Genomic DNA, 18,094 nt, shown 5'->3' with positions numbered 1-18,094 from the left:
AGATTTTCATTTTGGGGTGAAATTGTGCTGCCTGCTGCATGTTTGTTGTGAGAATGGTTCTCAGCAAATGGAACTGCCATTGAGTAACAGTCTAGATTTATCTAGGCCTACATGACAGAAACAAATAAAACAACTGACTGATCCAACATCTGAAAGTAAAAAAAAAACAATGTGAAAAAGATCCAATGAGAGCATTTATGTATATGTATAAAACATTATTTATTTAAAATAGTATTTCAGCTCAATGTAATCTAGAATTCAAAACTATAATTACAAGGAAACTACAATTTCTCACCTCTGAGGAGTAGTCTTCTGCTGTGGTGGATATCTCGCTCTCAGGCTGCAATATAAAGAACAGTATTGAACTGAATCAACCCTGCATGAGATATCTTGGACAAACATCTTGGACAAACATCAGCTATCATGAGGAGCACAAGTGGCCCCACACAAACACAGAAGACTGGATAGGGCTAGACGGCGACAAGATCAGGATAAAACTGACCTCAAACTACATCAAAATTGGGGGTTAACAGGCAAATGTTGGCATACATATCTGCAGTCCAATTGCTACAGTAGAGAAGAGGGGGGTGTCATAATTATTATGACATTATTATTATTATTATTATTATTATTATTATTATAGCCATATTATGGCATAGACCTATTATAGGTCTATGTCATAATATGGATATCATCTTCTCTTTTCGCATACTGTGTGACCAGTTACGGTTTGTCTCTTGAGAGGTTAATTATGCCAATGTCAAGCGGTCTTCCTATTTGGCCGAGGTCCAATGCCATGTTTTGGAGCATGCTGCGCTGCATTAAATCGTGGGCGCAAACTAGTTAGATCAGGCAGCTCCTTTCCTACTGAATAACAACAGCAGTCAATATAACCTGTTGCTGAGCCAATTTCACTTTAAGAAGACTTGAAAAAGCTGAAACACCATGGGTGGGGAGACGGGGAATAAATGCCAGATTTTATTGTCAAAGTTGATGGTGCTGTGGACAGCGTCAGTTCATAAAAAATATTGTTAGAGAGACTTTCATTGGTTTAGAATCAGCACCAGTCCTGGGGACTAGAATGACTAGATTTCTTTGACTAATCTTAGATTTGATAAAGATTAAACTGAATATCAAATGCACTACTAGAGCAAACAGGATGCTAGAACCAAAAAGAATCAACATTTAAAGAAGTTCATTTTTAAAAATGCCATTGTGAGTAAAGACAGCATTTAGACAAGGCTTCAAGTTTTTTGTATTTAGGGCAAACTTGTGGCAAGTCGAGTCTTATATCCTTTTCTCTAAGATGTGATCGTAGGTTCTCCTCATTCCCAGATTTTAAAGCATTGGTGTAAAAGGAATTGACTTGTGCTCCACACAGGGAAAAAGGGACAGATTGTAATGCAATTTGCCCTTAGTGAAACATAGTCGATATGTGAACCTTCAAAGCTTGCAACAATGCCACTTCTGTCATTCCAAAAAGAGTATCAGACCGTCCATCTTTAAAAGTCAGTATCTGGGGAGGAAGCGTAGTCCATTGTTAAGCAACATCTTCTGGCATCTGCAGCACGTGTTTCAGGCTGGCCTGATGCACCAGTGAGACGCAGTTCAGAGCCAGCGGTGAGCTCTGACCCAGCGAGCACCACAAGGGCTCTGTGTGTGAAGCCCATTCAAGTACCTCAGAGGAGGAACACTTTCATGTGGCAGTGTTTCCACAGCAACCCCTCTCTCCTGCAGCAGGAAGTTGCAATACTACTTGCCACATCTGTGATAATTTAATTGAGCGCCCCAGCTAATTACAGATTATAATAAAACGGTAGGGAAATAAGAAAGGAAAAGGGGGCTTTTTTACTTTTTTTTTTACCAAATCCCTGTAGAAGGCTGATAGAAGGGTATTCAATTTGTTCATTTTTGAACTTCACTGACACCGTTTGTCGTAGTCAGTGAGGAGCATTGCACATAAGTAAAATGCAGAAGTGAACATATCACTTCAGTGGAGTGACAGGGCCTAAGAGCAGCTAGCTTTTCTGAGTGCCTCATCACAAGACCGTAAAGATAATACAGTACAAGGACTAACTCAGTCCAGCATCTTTCCATTGTAACCTGACTTGTCATCACTGCCACTGCTGTGCACCTCAGACGAGAACAAAATTACTCAGAAAAATGATCTGGGCCCTTCTACAACATGAAACCTAAGAAATAGGAATATTCAGGACCCATCCTTTTAAATTTGTGAAATTTGGGCATCTTTAACTGCGGTGCTGTGAGGCACAGAATATTCACGAGCCTTTTCAGACAGTCACAAAAACACAAACCAAGCAAACGTAGGCCTGTTTTGTTTATAATAACCCCCCCCCCCCCCCCCATTCAACTGGCATCCAGGTCTGCTGAACGCGTCGAGAACCTCGGACACAGACTGAGGCAGTTTAAAAAAGGCGATTGTCTGTTGCCACGGCAACCGATGGTTTTGCAGTCACCCACCATAACATATGTGGCGGGGCGAAGGAGGGAGGTGGAGAATAGAAGACTATTAACAGGGCTCGACATTAAAGGAGAATGCTCGTTTTTGACAACCTGGACCTTATTTACGATATATTATAAGACGGTTGACTCACCGAGATACCTTTGGTGTAATTCGGAGGCCTGTAGAAGAAATTTAAAATCCAGCTCGAGCCAGTATATCCATGTTATGGCGGCGGACGGGGCACTGAGAATGCAGCTTCTAAAAAATCTATTTTCTGCCGCGAAAGGGTTGTTTTCATCAATCTGTCTTGATGAATCGCTAGTTGTGCTTACATAGAGCAAGGGCTTGTTGTGGTTTTTCACATGCCTCTGTAATATGATCTTTAGAAACGTCTTTAGAAACTAAATAGCTTCCCCACTTGCTCCAGCACGCATGCGCACAGCGCACAAACTGGCTATTCTCCGTCAATAGGCTACACTCGCGGCTCACATTCTCTACGCTACGATCGGCGTCCATTATATTCTAAGTCATCTTCTATATCCTCAAAATCTGATAAATATTCAGGCATATTGCACACAATATTCCAGGCACCAACAAGCCGATCGTAGTGTAACGTTAGCCAGATGAGATGTTCCTTTAACTGCCTAAAACTGGGCAGGTGCCAAGGAAAGCGGAGAAACGCAAAACAACAACGGATGAAACGCCGGCCAAATCATTCGAAGCGAAAAGGGTCCGAAAATTTCTTTCCAAATGGACGGAGGACTTTCCTTGGGTCAGCCACGACATAGAAAACGACCTCTCACAGGGGGGTAAATATAGACTGCAGGCAGTGCGGTTGCACTGGGGCCTGTGGGGTGAGAGGGCCCGTAGAGAGAGCAGGGCCTCCAACGATGTTTTAGGCGGAGAACGGGCTCTTGTGAGTTACCACCTCAGAATCACGCCTGCACTGTGAACTTGCATCAAATTAGTGTCATTTGCTATATACCCTCGAAAAGGCATCCCCCTCATGTTTTTTTCTCCAGAATATAGTCTGCAGAAGTCTGACTCAATAACAAAATGATATGCTGATTCTACATAAACGAATAAACTTAAAACGATTCAATAAATAAACGTCATATTTTTGTCATACACAGATGTGCAATGATGATTGCTGGGTAATACCGTATGTATGTTCTTGTCCAATGTCAAGTCTCTATTTGATCTGACACAAGACAATATAGCTACACTAGGCACAAAATGTGAACCTCAAATGAGTGACAAACATTAAAAAATGTGAACCTCAATTGAGTGACATTCAGTCCAAACAATAACCTTAGGTTATTGTTAGATATACATTTCAAGATGTTATACATACATTATGGTAGGCTTAATTAAAGTCGCACAGAAATGAAAAAAGCATTCTGTCCCATTTTGGTTAACATAATTGGTCATAGTTATGTCAAAAATAATTATACTTTTGTTGTAATCTTATATCAAAGTATATCATTTCTTACTTCCTGGAAAACGGTAGGTCACGTGCAATTATGACAACAGGTACCTTAGATTTTAGGCCAATAATCTCACGACATCCACCCGTCAATCAACGCTATCCTTCTATCGAATCTGTCTAAAGTTCTTAAAACCCGTCCACTTATCAATGTTCCAATCAAATTCCTCTAAACATATGTCCCACCCTCATAGCTTGTTTGCGTCGGAAATACGTCAAACTACAGAAGTTAGATGGTCTCAAACGTCCGTTTCTGTGTGACTTTAAGCATCAGAGTCAATAAAGGATACATCATTATCTGATCAATAGTAGTGAATTTGTTATTTGCACTAACGTACGTTGCTTTTTCAAAAACGTTGTATTTGGACAAGTAACTTTAGCTCTCGGACAAGTAAAAGATAAGTTCACTTGTCCGAAGGACAAGTACATGAAAAAGCTTAATGTCAAGCCCTGTATTAACGTTGCCCACGACGGCACAAGTGGTACGGAAGGTCGGCGCTGGGCGAGAGAGGCGAGGCGTGTGTCCTCAGCAGGATGTTGCCTCTGGGGGGCTTCAGTACTGCTGAAGGTTAGGAGGACGTTTGCCGACTGCCTGTGAAAACGGGGGAACTATTTCACAGCGAGGATGTAGTTGGCTGAGCTGAGTCATACATTCAGTGGAATGATATTAGGCCTAGACACTGCGGGGTTGCACCTGTAGCTGTGTGGCAGTGCTTTCAAACTCCGATTTCTGTTTGACGTGTGCATTATAGTAATACGGCTGCATAAAGCTGTAAAGGCATCACACGGAAATCACGTGATTGATATAGCCTAGTCTGTCATATGAATTACGCTCCCAATGATCAGATGGTGGCAGTAAGACATTAGGCTATAGGATGAACCACTGTAAAGGCATCACACGGAAATCACGTGATTGATATAGCCTTGTCTGTCATATGAATTACGCTCCCAATGATCAGATGGTGGCAGTAAGACATTAGGCTATAGGATGAACCACTTGTAATCAACTTGTTGCAATGAAGAAGCAGGGGTGTGCTAATTAGTCACAGACACCTGCCCAGGAACGGATTACGAGATTACTGCTCAGCAGTAGGCCTAACCATAAAAGAGCAGCAGTAGCAGCAGACAGACAAAATCACTGGTGACAAAATAATAACCTGTTTGGTAATACTGTACTTTGCTCTGTATAGGCTACTCAATGTTTTGTTGTTGACAATTCTGAGCTGAAATCATGCTTAGTTTTAAATGGCTGACATTTCAGTAATTCAAAGTTTGATAGATTTGTCCCCCCAAAAAACCTAGTGAGTATAAGAGGCAATGCAAATACAGCCTGGCTGCCTCATCTTTTCATGTTGGGCTGCTGTGAATATGTTGTTCACAACAGCAGCTCATGGCAACTGCATACTTCTCTGGGTCTTTGTTCTAATCTAAGACTTGCCTTATCCAGCTCTAAACCCTCAGATGGATTCAGACACTCTTTTAAGCTACAAAATGAGAATCAGTAATGACTCATCTTTGTACTGAATATCCATGGTTACCTAGACAGCTTTAATATATGTCCTTCTGTTTGCCTTATTCTGGCTAGGCCCATCTATGCAAAGTAGCTATAAAGTAGGAATGCACGATATGCATTTTTCGAACTGATACTGATAACTGATATTTGCCTGCTTCTCATGGCCAATAACAGATAAAACTGATAATTTCCCATTTCTGTATTTTAAAGTTGATAACCTGTTGTTTATGCACACCTGAGGGTAAGAAAGACTACAATGTAGTGAGTAAAGATGGATGATGTAATATTCCATAGTTCTGATCCAACCAAATCTAACTGACATCACTATTGTTAACACAACAAAGACAAAGAACACTCCTGACTTCGAATGTTAATTTATTTTCTCTAGTGAAGTACTGCCAGAACAATTGAAAACAATATCTGTTATAGCACAATGCTTTCTATAGCCAAGAGTGAATCTGCTCTCCCTTTATGAGAACAAAATAAGGCTGCATCTCAGAGTAATCGGATCAAAAAATGTCAAAGAGAGTTGTTACAGCAACAATGGCTTCGTATTATGGGCTCCAGCACATAGCCAATAAATACATAACAATATACCTTTCCCATTATCTGACCCATAATTATAGGCGCCGATAATATTGCGCATCCTTACTATAAAGGCAGGAATCTCTGTATTACGAATCACGATTATCTCGAGAACCGGACACTGTATGAAATTGCTCAGGACCCAGGGGACTGCAGTGTCAAGTGTGAAGTTGTTTGGATGAGCGGTTCTGAAGAAAGCTGCAATTAATCGCCCAATAGATGGGCAGGTGACCAGAATGGGAGGATTTTCAGCTGATCGGCCAAGATCAGTGACCAGCCCATCCGTCTCATATATCCAATTCAGTATTGGAAATGTATTTTCTATTTATTTAGGCTATTAAAGGAATAGTAAAGGGAAAATGCATGTTTTGTCCTGTTTTAGGGTTACTTGTGATCATATACAATGATTCAGATCAAAACGTTGACAAAGCTAGCATTTTCGATAAAGTTGATAATTGCTCTACCACCGTTTTGGTCATACAATGGATGTGGATGGGCATCTTGAAAAATCCTTAAAAAACATGTTAAACTCTTGATTTCAAAGACAAGAAACTCACCTAGGTGTTAATTGGCGTTCTGGCATATAATTCGCCATAAAGTAAGATTCTAGTTCATCTGGAAAGGCTTTTTAAAAATATTTAGCATCGAACTATTTAGTCGCAGCACATACGTTTAATTTACACAAACTCATGATTACCAGACTCTGATTGTTTTTCACTGCCGTTGTTTTCGCGTTTGGAAATACATGGAGGTGAATGAGCCATACTGTAGTTAGCCGTCAGCTGCATTCACTCCAATGTATTTCCAAACGCGAAAACAACAGCAGTGAAAAACAATCGGAGTCTGGTAATGATGAGTTTGTAATCCCGATAGTGTATTCAGCCTGTTATTTTGACTATTTTGGTTCTTGGAGTGGTGTTTTTACAGCGAACTTTTAACATTGAAGGCAACAGGCACTTCCGCATCCGCACCCCTCATTATGTCAGACTGACCAATATGGCAGCTGAGGTGAATAAGGCGAATAGGCTAGCCTACTCTTCAACGAAACAAAATGAATCACATTGAGATATTTTCTAAGTAATAAGTTGTAAACTGTGAAGTACTGTTGTAAACTACTGTTGTGGCTTGAATATCCCTGCGCAACGTATGCAAATTGGCTGCCGTTTAGGGATTGGGAAACATCCAAGAAAGTAGTCATCCATCTTAGCTTGCAGAGTTTGAGAAACCGCCTCCATTTCTTTAACTCGCACTTGTTGTAGAAACTTGGGAATCGCTGTTTTAGACTAGTTGTATTGTCGGTTACAAAACCACCATGTACACGTCAGTGAAAATAGTCGCTGCGCACATTCCTAGTACACACATGTACACATACACACGTGCAGATACACACACTTTTGCATAATCTAAATAAGCCTACATCCCAAAATGTGTTCAGTGACGTCTTACCTCTATGGTGTAGATCTGGTCATGTCTGACCGTCTCTCCGCTACGCAGAGTCCTGGCGAAGGTGAACTCTGTAGTGGGGGAGGCCCTGGGCCGCTCCCCCTCCCCTACTCCTCCTCCTCCTCCTCCTCCGGGGACTCCTTCCCCCACAGACTGCTCCTGCTCCTCCTCCCCTCTCCCTTGGCCATCTCCCTCAGAGTCCTCCACTCCGATCCTCCTCTTCTTTTTCTTCTTCTGCTTCTTCTGTCCATCCGCCTGGGCTTTCCTCTGCCGGTATTCAGCCAACTGGGAAGAGACAAGAGGGAAGAGGTCAGAAGCTCTTCATCAACAAACACTCTTGTAGAAGCCAATTCAAATGCTAATGTTAGTTTCGAGAAGACAGAGCCCTCCTCCCCTCTCCTCTTGCAGCAGCAGTTGCTTTCCCAGTCAGCACATGTATCAGGGACTTCCGCATTTTCCCATCGCATTGCCGCATTACATTAGGGCAGCTCCTGGAGCAACAAAGCCGGGGACAGACAGACAGACATACATACAGACAGACGGATGGACAGAGAGGGAGGGAGGGAGCATGTGATAAAGGAACAGTCGCTAATATTGGGCTGCGGGCTGTTCCAGCCCATCTGCCAAAAACACAAAGCTGGGCCTATAGTACCTGGATCTATACTATCTGGTTCTATACTACCTGGATCTAGTTTATCCAGAGGAAAAGCCAACAGCTTTGGATCAACGAGAGGAAAACGTGGAGTTTTTTTAAATTATGATAATATGATATGATATATTACGCAAGTACAGCCAGCAAGTTAGAGACCGGACCATGTGTCCCGCACCAACAGTAGGGTGACAGAAGGGATACCAGCAGCAGGGTGACAGCAGGGATACCAGCAGCAGAACACCTATGGGTACCAGGTGTCACATGGAGAGCCAAAAGTAGCCCCTGTTGCCAAGGCTACTACCGTAGTCCATCTTACCTGTCTGGCGGGGAAAGGGGGGGGGGGGGTAACCTCAATCACTGACTGCACCACACATATAACGTGGTTTCACTCTTGCATCCTATGCACAGTACTGTGTCTATGGTTTAGATGCCCTTGCTGGTGTAACCCTTGGGAAGCTGGTTTTGCCCCGTAGTGTTGTTTATTGCACAACTCTGTCCCACTGCATGCGGCTAAATCTGGAACCAGTGAACTAGCAAACTTTGGGACTGAAATAATCTACAGCTGTTATTGTCATTGTTATTTCAAAATAAAGAGTTAGGCTACAGTGATTTGATGTGTCAGCTGTCATTCGGGCAGTACAATTTTCCACAAAGGTCACTCTAAGTAGGATATCCCGAAAAAAGATTAGCCTTGAGACCAAAGTGGACTCAGAGGAAACATGCTATCTACAGATTAGGCAGACAGATCGACAAATACAAATAATTTGATCCCAGAACAAGATAAGAGCTGTTGGGAATCTTGCTCTGATCAACTGCATATGACAGAGGGTTGTCCAATTGGTCAATGGACCAGAGAGCTGGACTTGGGACAGGAATTGATCAGCCGCGTGGTTACTGTCGACTGTGTAGGTGCATGTAAAACCATCTGCAATCTCAAAGACGACAGAATCAAATCTGGCGTTATATTTATCTGGACAGACAAATAAACCCACTGGACAGTGAGCAATGAGCCTTATTTCAATCTCACAATGCCCAAGCACATCTAAGCACTGTCCGGTGAACGCTACTGCATGCGTGTGTGTGTGTGTGTGTGTGTGTGTGTGTGTGTGTGTGTGTGTTGTTGTTGGTGTCGCCGCTCCTTGCACGCATGTGTGTTGTTGTGTGTCACTGTGTAAGACGATCAATAAACAACTTTACTTTAAGATGGCACTGTACTACTAAACCTAATATAGTACAGTAATACATAACCTTGGCAGCTTGTCGTGATTGAAATTCACATATGGGATCTCCCAGGTTGACGGAAAGGTCTAACGTTAGGTCAGCTAATACTTTTACATCACAGTGTTTATCTGTTGGCGTCATTGTTTATCCCTGTTGATTACTAATGACAGATTAGCAGAATTAACTGTCGGCCCAGCAGCTCTCTGTTCTGTATATTATGGCAATCTATTAATTTAGATATGGAGTGTTTTCTTTAGTGTGATTCACTGTTCTCCGTTTTTCCATTTTGACAAAGGCAGTTGGCAGAGATTGGAATATCAAGCAGTACTGAAAATTATCTTAGTACCCAGTGTACACACACAAATGAATGAACTTTAAGACAAAAAGCAGGCGGACACTAATACAAACAGTTTGGGCTACACTTCCAAATGGTCATGAATTTCTTCATCGGACTACTGAGGAGGAAAGTGCACTAGACTCAGTTATCTATTCAAGATCTCTTCCTCTTTGTGCTGCAGTTTTACCCAAGATGCCTTGCACCTAGCCTAAACACAGTCACTTAGAGAGTAAAAAGCTGATTAATCACAGTGACGTCCCAAGCTAATGATCAATAATAACTAAAGAGAAGAGAGGGACCACAGTTTGGGTCAGCAAATTTTTTCACAAAGGTTATAATTGGTTGCAATTACACAATCCATGGGACATGAATACACTAGGCTTTCTTATGGGAATTGCAAAAATGGCAAAATGTTGCACATAATCAGACAAAGTTGTAAGACTGGGGTTCTAGGAGATATGGAGGGATTCACAAGTTGAATTTATTCTGAATGACTTGGAGCAAATAAGAGGTGCAAAATGAACTGCCTACAGCCGAGGTGAACAGTGAAACGGTAGCACTTGAACACAGGTACAACACGTACCTGCAGTGAGGGAGTCGGCCCTGCTGGCACAGTGACGCTGGCCATCATCTTAAAAGCTGCAGCAATGATCAGCACTTGGCATGTTAACAACAAAGACTTGGGGCATCTCTGATACACACACAGTAGCTATGCCTAACTCTGAAACTTTCATGAAAAAATAGTAGCATCTATCAATTGAGCATGGGTGTTTTGGTCCTCTATGTTGCAGAATGCATTAGCCGAGATGGTGGGTTTTAAGATTCATGTCAGGCACAGAACGGCCCCCCCTGTCTTTATATATTAGGACAGGTAAGAAAATGTGGCATAATTACTTCTCCGTGCCTGTACACAACACAGGGGCTCTCAGTAGGAAATCAATGATGTTTCAGATAGAATGTAAGCCAACAGCTATGCCATGCCTTGTGAGAATGATGGTGATTAGCCTAATATATGATGGTAGTAGAACCACAGCGGGTTGCTCTATGGTGTTATGCTGGGGGTCTTTCAGAAAGCTGGAGGCCACTGGCCTCGCCTCCAGTCAGCTGCCTGACAATATTTCTACTCAAACTGATGGAAGTCAAATTCTTCCTGGGCAGGCCTCTTAATAACTCTTAATGGTAGCTAGGGCTGGGTCGACAACGCTTCAACGTCATCGACTGCATGAATACAGTTGTGGTCAAAAGTTTACATACACTTACATACACTAGAACATGTATGTCATGGCAGTCTTGAGTTTCCAATAATTTCTACAACTCTTATTTTTCTGTGATAGAGTGATTGGAGCACATGCTTCTTTGTCACACAAAAACCAGGCCAGGTCCAGCCTGGCTTATGTGCGTGGCTGGCTTGTTTCAGTTCAGGACTGGTAGGGCGGAAGCTAGTCACGCTACTGAAATAGCTGTGAATTGAAATGACATGAAATAATGTCTGATAAACTAAGATAGGTCTTGTCACCTGGACACATCAGTTTCAATGCTTCCAATGCTAATCCAGCGCAATAAGAGCAGGATAGTCAGTTAGCTCATGAGCTCACAACAACTAGCAGCAGCTTCCATAACATTAATGGTAGCGGTCAGTGGCTAAGGCAGTATCTGATGATTCCTGTAAAGTTAGCTATTTTGCTGCAATTGGTTCAACAACTTTGTTTCTGGACAAAAGTAAGGGATAAACCCAGATAACACAAGGCTAGCGGACCTACAGCGGGGCCCCGATGGACGAGTTGGCGCACCTCCGGCGGAATATAACACAAGGCTAGCGGACCTACAGCGGGCCCCTGATGGACGAGAGAGGAGAGGAAGAAAGGTCATGGCTAAACTTAAAAAGTCTCGTGCTCAATCTGGAATCGAAAAAATCATCCCCACCAGGGTTTGAACCCCTGACCTTCCGCATGAGAGTCAGGCGCTTTATCCACTACACCACCGAGGATCTGGAAAATGTGGTATGTCATAGTGTTTTTGTTTTGGTGTTCTGGGACCACTGCCTCTGGTGGTGGCAACATAGAACTGCAGGTCAACAACACGACGGAGGAAGGGAGGGAAGGAATGAAGGAAGGAGGGAGGGAGGGAAAGAGGGAGGGAGTGACAACCGGACAAATGCTATCTATGGTGCGCTGGCTTACAGACACGCACAGAAATCTGATTAGCTTTGTGGCATGGCTTCTTAACTTCTTGTGAGTGATTATGATTGACTATAGCTGACGACTTCTCTGAGGCCATTTCAATAGGGCTCATTTGATACAATCATTAGACTCGGCCATAAACGCTACAATGGGAAGTCAAAGGAGCTCAGCACGGATCTGAAAAAGTGGATCATTGATTTGAAAGGAAATCAGGAAAGTCACTTGGAGCCATTTCAAAGCAGCTACAGGTCCTAAGATCAACTGTGCAAACAATTGTTTATAAGTATAAAGTACACGGCACAGTTGTGTCACTGCCACGATCAGGAAAAAAACACAAGCTATCACCTGCTGCTGAGAGAAAGAGTCAACCGAGAACCACCAAAAAGCAGCTCTGCAATGACAGCACAACAAAAAACTTTAACAAACACACACAGATGGTGCAGACAACAGAAACACAGACTGACAGACATAAATTGTAATCCCCATGTCTCGCCAGCCCCTCTGGGCCCTCAGGGGCAAGACAAAAATCACATAGGAAAAATTTGTTTGGGAATATAACAGTACTATAGCATATAGGCTGTATGCTCAACTGAGCAGCAAAGTTCTTTGTTTTTCTTACCCTATAAAACCAGTTTAGTCTAATTTAAGCTTTACAATCAGGCCTATCAAAATCAACTGTTGATCAACCTCATAATCTTAATACATCTTGTAGCCCTACTTCAGCTAGGCCTGAAATACAGTAAGTGTACATTAGGATCTGACCAGATCATGACCAAAGAACATGAAGATAAAGAAGATTATGAAAAGACAGTTGTCCCTATTTTGATACCATTTATTTCTTTATCACAGCCTATGCTAACTGGACAACACAGTGGAAGGCGAGGTGGAGAGTGATATTGGTTTGTGCCCTTGATCTCCTGTCCTGTGGGTGAAAAGGGGATTAAGTCTCAGTAAAATCAAGGAGATCAAGTTGGTCCCTGCTGTTCTCAAGGCCTACCACCGGCTATCTCAGATGCTGTAGTCTATTTGGAGTCTTTGAGTGTCTGAAGGTGTGAAGTGTCTTCAGTTGCAAGAAGACATTTATTATTAAGGTATATTCAGCTTTAAGCACAGGCAAAATAGTCACAGAATACTCCGCCACCAACAGACTAATACTGCATCTTTTAGCAAATGCATCATGCCTATGTGTCATTCTAGTACAATTAGGCTCATTATTAGTCTTGACCAGGAATGAAGGCGATATAACCTAGGTCAATGCTATGGTTCAGGTTTAGCCTAACGCTGTGAGGAAGTGGGAGAACCCTCAGTTGATCATAGTAGACGATGCACTGAATATGGAACACCATCTATGGAACATTCATGTTTCAGCCTCCACTCAGGCTGATGACTTACATGACTTGCATGACTATGGAACATGACTTGCATGACTATGGAACATGACTTGGTTACATGAAAAGCCTGCGAGTCCCCTCCCAAGGAGCCAGATGTATTAAATATCAATGAATATAAACGCCAGAATCTCCACATGACACATGTAAACTTAAGCCTTCACAAAGCCTCTTCTGTGCAAGAGCATTTGAAAGTCCTTAGGCTAATTCTCCTCTCATAATGACACCTAACAACAATGAAAAATACAAACAAAAAAAAAGATTTTCTGGCATCTTAAGACAAGTTTTGTTTTGTAATTGATGTGATGGCTCAAGTGAGCTCCAACAATAAAGGGCTGATCTAATGGTCAGGTGTGTCTTAGTGGATATCGCATAAGAACAGTAAAAGACCTGTAGCTTGCAGACTCTTTTATCATGGGCCTATGTTCATGCCTAGTGGTGGAAGAACATCATTACAGCCTATAGCATATACTGCCTATTCCATTTCACTTTTGAGGGGCTGATAATGCATCAAAGTAGTTCAATTTATTGCCATATATATAGCCTATATATTCATACATACACACACAGGATTTTTTTTATCATACGAGCAAGAGGCCAAGAAGAGAAAGAAAATAAAAAGATAAATAGATATTACAATGAGAATATATACTATACATATAAGGGATGAGACGGTATACCGTAAAACCGTGAACCGCGATATAAAATGTCCACGGTATTAGAACCTTGACATTCCCTGTGTTTACGGTATAATGTTTACAGTATTACACATTAATGCTCTGCTGAAACTTCACATTTCAAGTTGCTTGCAAGTTGCAACAGTTAATTTTGTAATTTAATAAGCTTGCTATTAATAAACTGAGCTTAATTACAATAGTGTGTATTTTCCATCATGTGTTGCACTGTAGGGCTCTAGAACTCTGCCTATTCAAACGCCTGTGTGTATACCGTGAAATACCGTAAACTGTACCGTGTAACTGATATCATACCGTACTGTAATGCAAAAATCCATACTGTCTCATCCCTAATACATATAGTAGTGTACAACATATTTTTACAGGATGATGTTGATTTCTGGCTTCTATAGGTTTCAGGGGGTGAAACTATCCCCTTCAACTCCCAGTGCTGATTACTGACTCAAAGCCTCTACCAACATGGGAATGCCAAATCATGCTGTTAGGCTGTGCTGGGACATAAGCTTGTCAGGATTAAGCAAGGAGAATGACTCTGCAGAGTTCGACAGCATGACATTCTGGAAGGATCTGCAGAGAGAAGAATAGTCCAATCCACCCTCTGCCACCAAGAGTCCTTTTCTGTATTTTTAGACTCTAGCAGGGAAGTGACTGGTCTATTTTTAAACAATCTTCCCTCCTCTCTGTTGACTATAACGATGAGTTATCAACATAAAGCATGATAGCATTTTATGAATTGTGACAACGTGAGCATACAATAAAGCGTCTCTTTTTAATGGGGAGATTTGCTCCCTCCCTGCACATAAGCTGGTAGACTGACAGTTTCTTTTGACATATCTACAATGGGGGGGTCGTGATGACCTAATTTGTTGCACTGGTTGATATATATAGTGAACAAGGACAGTCATGAATCGCTGACGGTTGGGAGTATGCTAGGGAATGTCCTGCATATCTTGTCATACAAGAATGACAACATTTCTTCACATCATGGCGTGAATTAGCCAGCTAGGTTTAAATTGAGATCTGTCTGTGGTTAGCATGTTAGCCCTAGCCTTTAGCTCAATTTTCAAAGAAACGTTTCGCTGTGTTGGCTAGCGAAGCTAACGTTGCCGCATGACAAAGGAGTCTGGCTCCTAGCCAACTTAACCAGCAGGCCAGCTAACCCAGACAGACCCCCACACCCCCGGACAGACTCCCACACCCCCGGACAGACCCCCACACCCCCGGGCCGCCTGTCACAGGCAGGGCGCATGTTGTTCTCCGGGACTGACAGCTGAGTAGTAGTGGGGTGAGGGAAAGGAGGGGTAGTCTGAAACAGCTGCCGAACAAAAACTGTATCAATTTTAGTGTTTGAAACGCTTTATGGACCCGGTCAAACAGAATCTGAGGTTTATCCAAGATAGCTACCAAAAGAAGACAGTTAACCGCTAGCTAACTAGCAAGCTCCAGCTGTCCATACCTTAGCCTTGCCGGCCTGGAGTTTCTTCTGGCGCTCCTCGTCCTCCATGTCCGCTGTGGTCCCCGAGGCTGAGACGAGAGGGACAAGGCTTCATGCGAGGTGTCAGCGACTAACGCCTCAAAATGTATCCGAATAAAAGTGTTGTTGTTTTGTTAACTGACACAAAATTCTCAAAGTAACAAGTTTAGTGGCGCTAGGAGCTGGCCCCGGCTGCCAGTAGTAGCCGCGTCTCCGTCGCCGCCATGTTTGTTCTCCACGTAAACACACGGGACTGGTGATGTGATGACGTCACACCAGAGCATATTTCACAGCCACGCCCCTTTCTAAGTGTATGTAGGCTGGATGGGGGGGGGGGGGGGTAGGTGGGTTACTGACAGAAAAAATATCTGACCTAGTATCATGGTGCAAAGCACTGTCCATGACAGGCCTATGTCATGACAGCCCCTATGTCATGACAGCCCCTATGTCATGACAGCCCCTATGTCATGACGGGCCCTATGGCATGGACAGTGCTTTGCACCATTGATAGTAGGTCAGGTATATTCTGTCAGTGACATAGTCATAGGCTTGCCCCCTAGCCTACATTATATTATAATTATGAGTAAATATTCACTTGCACTGTTCCCATCTGAATGGTTAGATTGGCACTATACAATTCGGAGTAGTCTTCATTCAAATGCAGAAATAGATCATAGAGCCTGTATTTGAATGGGATCTTGATACAAGTACCTACAAGTAAAACTCAATTCACATGAACTTTTTTTTTTGATTCACTTAAAAGAACTATACAGTAGCCTATTATAGGCTAGATCCACTTAGGAACACTCCAGGATCCTGGACTGCAAACCGAGCCCTGGTGTCTCTGTGTAATCAGAGGCTTGTGACATGCAGTACTGTACATACCAGCAGCGGCAGGCGAAGGGGGTCTGTGTCTTCGGCCGACCGGAGCAGTGCAGCTTATGGTCTGACAGATCTTGAATTCCACCCATCTTCTTTTTGACATCCTTACTCAGTTTGAAAGTGAAAAGGTTTAGGTCCCACCTGTAAAACTCTATGTCTGTTGGGCACTTTCAAAAAAGGCCTACTGCCCATCTGAAAGTTTCAGTCCTTTAATAATGTATATACCTAAGGAGTACTATGTCAAAGACTGTAACCCAGCACCACCATCACAAAGAATCAACAAATGGATCAGGAAACCATTCTAGATTATCTCAATACACAGCCAGTTTTTGTAGCCTATATACCTGTGCTGACAATTCCTGTGAGTTTGTTTTCATTGAAATTGCCAGTTGGTCATGAAAAACGGAGTAAGTTGAAGTTGTCTAGTGAGAGCTGTTAGAGGAGATGTTTCACTGAGAGAAATGAGTATAACCGGTAAGTGGTGTTTGAGTATCTGTTTTCCTATTGATTCAATCTTGAAGATACAAACCTCTCAGAAAGCTGTTATCTGAGACCAGCAAAGGAAGTTGGTTAATTATAAAATATGCAGTCATATCAGGGATGACTTGATTCAGCATCCATTCAGGGTTTCATCCCTGACAAGATGAACCCAGAAAAAAGAAGAGTTTCCAAAGCCAGACAAAAATTGGATGCAGAACTATGATTGCTTGGTAGCTTTTGGAGACAAACAATCAGACTAAGGGGAAAGTGCAGGCCATTAATATGACTGTTCATCATCATCGCCGTCGCTCATCATCACAGCATTAATGAGGCAGAGACCATTTCTTTCACAGGGCTGTGGGCTGGAGGAAGAGATAGTGAAGCGAGGGTCATCATAAAAACACAGTGTCCTGTTGATTAGCCAGACAAGACTTCAATTAGCAGCACCCACTTTGGTCAAGCGGCATGCTCACTCTAGCATTAGAGCCAAGGAGGAAAAATCAATTTGAATAACGGAGACAGCCATGCCATATTAAAATATGTATGAGTGTGCGTGTGCGTGTGGCGGGTCATCAAGGAAGAGATGGAGGCTCATTCTTCTTCTCTCTGCCGAGCCCTTGAGCCTTAACACAAGTATAACTGAAGTGGACGGCTTACAGAAATGCAGTCGGCTAGCTGTTTTTTACCCTTGGAGAACGAGCATGAATAAACTAGAAGGTAATTTTGTGGTTCATAGTTCAACACCTCAGTAGGTTTCAAAACGGTGATATAGAAACAAAACGGTACTACAGTAGAACCCTTTGTAAAAATGGAAGAAGTTACTTTGAAAAAAGGTTATATAACCTTAATAACCTTCTATAACCTTAATAAAATAAATGGCCCTTTCTATATGGAACCCTACAGACTTGAAAGGGGTTCTATTTAGAGAGTTTTTCTGTTGTTAGTGTAGCTTGATTGAAAGTAACATTCATTGATCATTAGGTGGGTTAGTTTGTAGAAGCTAGCCCAACTTCTGATATTCCCACTATTTCTTTCTTTCTTTCTTCTTCTTCTTATTATTATTATTATAGTTCTCCCCAATTTTTTGTCCCTTAACTAGGCCTACTTCTTCATACTTTGTACTAGAAACTTCATTCAAACTTTAAAATGTTCATGGTGTTTTGCTGTTTCAGGGATCCATTCAGATTTTTGATATCTTTTATAGTTTTTATAAGTAATTTAAGTTTTAATAGTCATTTTTGTACCATTGAAATTGCTGGTGGGATGTTCAGTAACTCGACGTTTTTAGAGTGGT

The 18,094-nt window shown here is 42.3% G+C and overlaps 1 protein-coding gene across 1 annotated transcript in view; it reads right to left on the bottom strand.

Annotated features, from left to right (window-relative positions):
* akap9 (A kinase (PRKA) anchor protein 9) overlaps positions 1–16,423 on the bottom strand; it is a gene marked incomplete at its 5' end in the record, with an annotated part of 84,233 nt that extends 67,810 nt beyond the window's left edge. The window contains 5 exons of the mRNA XM_084454977.1: positions 296–340; positions 7,495–7,810; positions 15,143–15,234; positions 15,421–15,488; positions 16,324–16,423. Coding sequence (XP_084311103.1) covers positions 296–340; positions 7,495–7,810; positions 15,143–15,234; positions 15,421–15,488; positions 16,324–16,423 — 621 coding nt within the window. The remainder of the gene's footprint in view (positions 1–295; positions 341–7,494; positions 7,811–15,142; positions 15,235–15,420; positions 15,489–16,323) is intronic.
* Between the last annotated feature and the right edge of the window lie 1,671 nt (positions 16,424–18,094).

Source organism: Borostomias antarcticus (assembly GCF_949987555.1).
Source record: "Borostomias antarcticus genome assembly, chromosome: 21".
Lineage (NCBI taxonomy): Eukaryota > Metazoa > Chordata > Actinopteri > Stomiiformes > Stomiidae > Borostomias > Borostomias antarcticus.
This window is presented reverse-complemented; position numbering and strand designations above follow the sequence as displayed.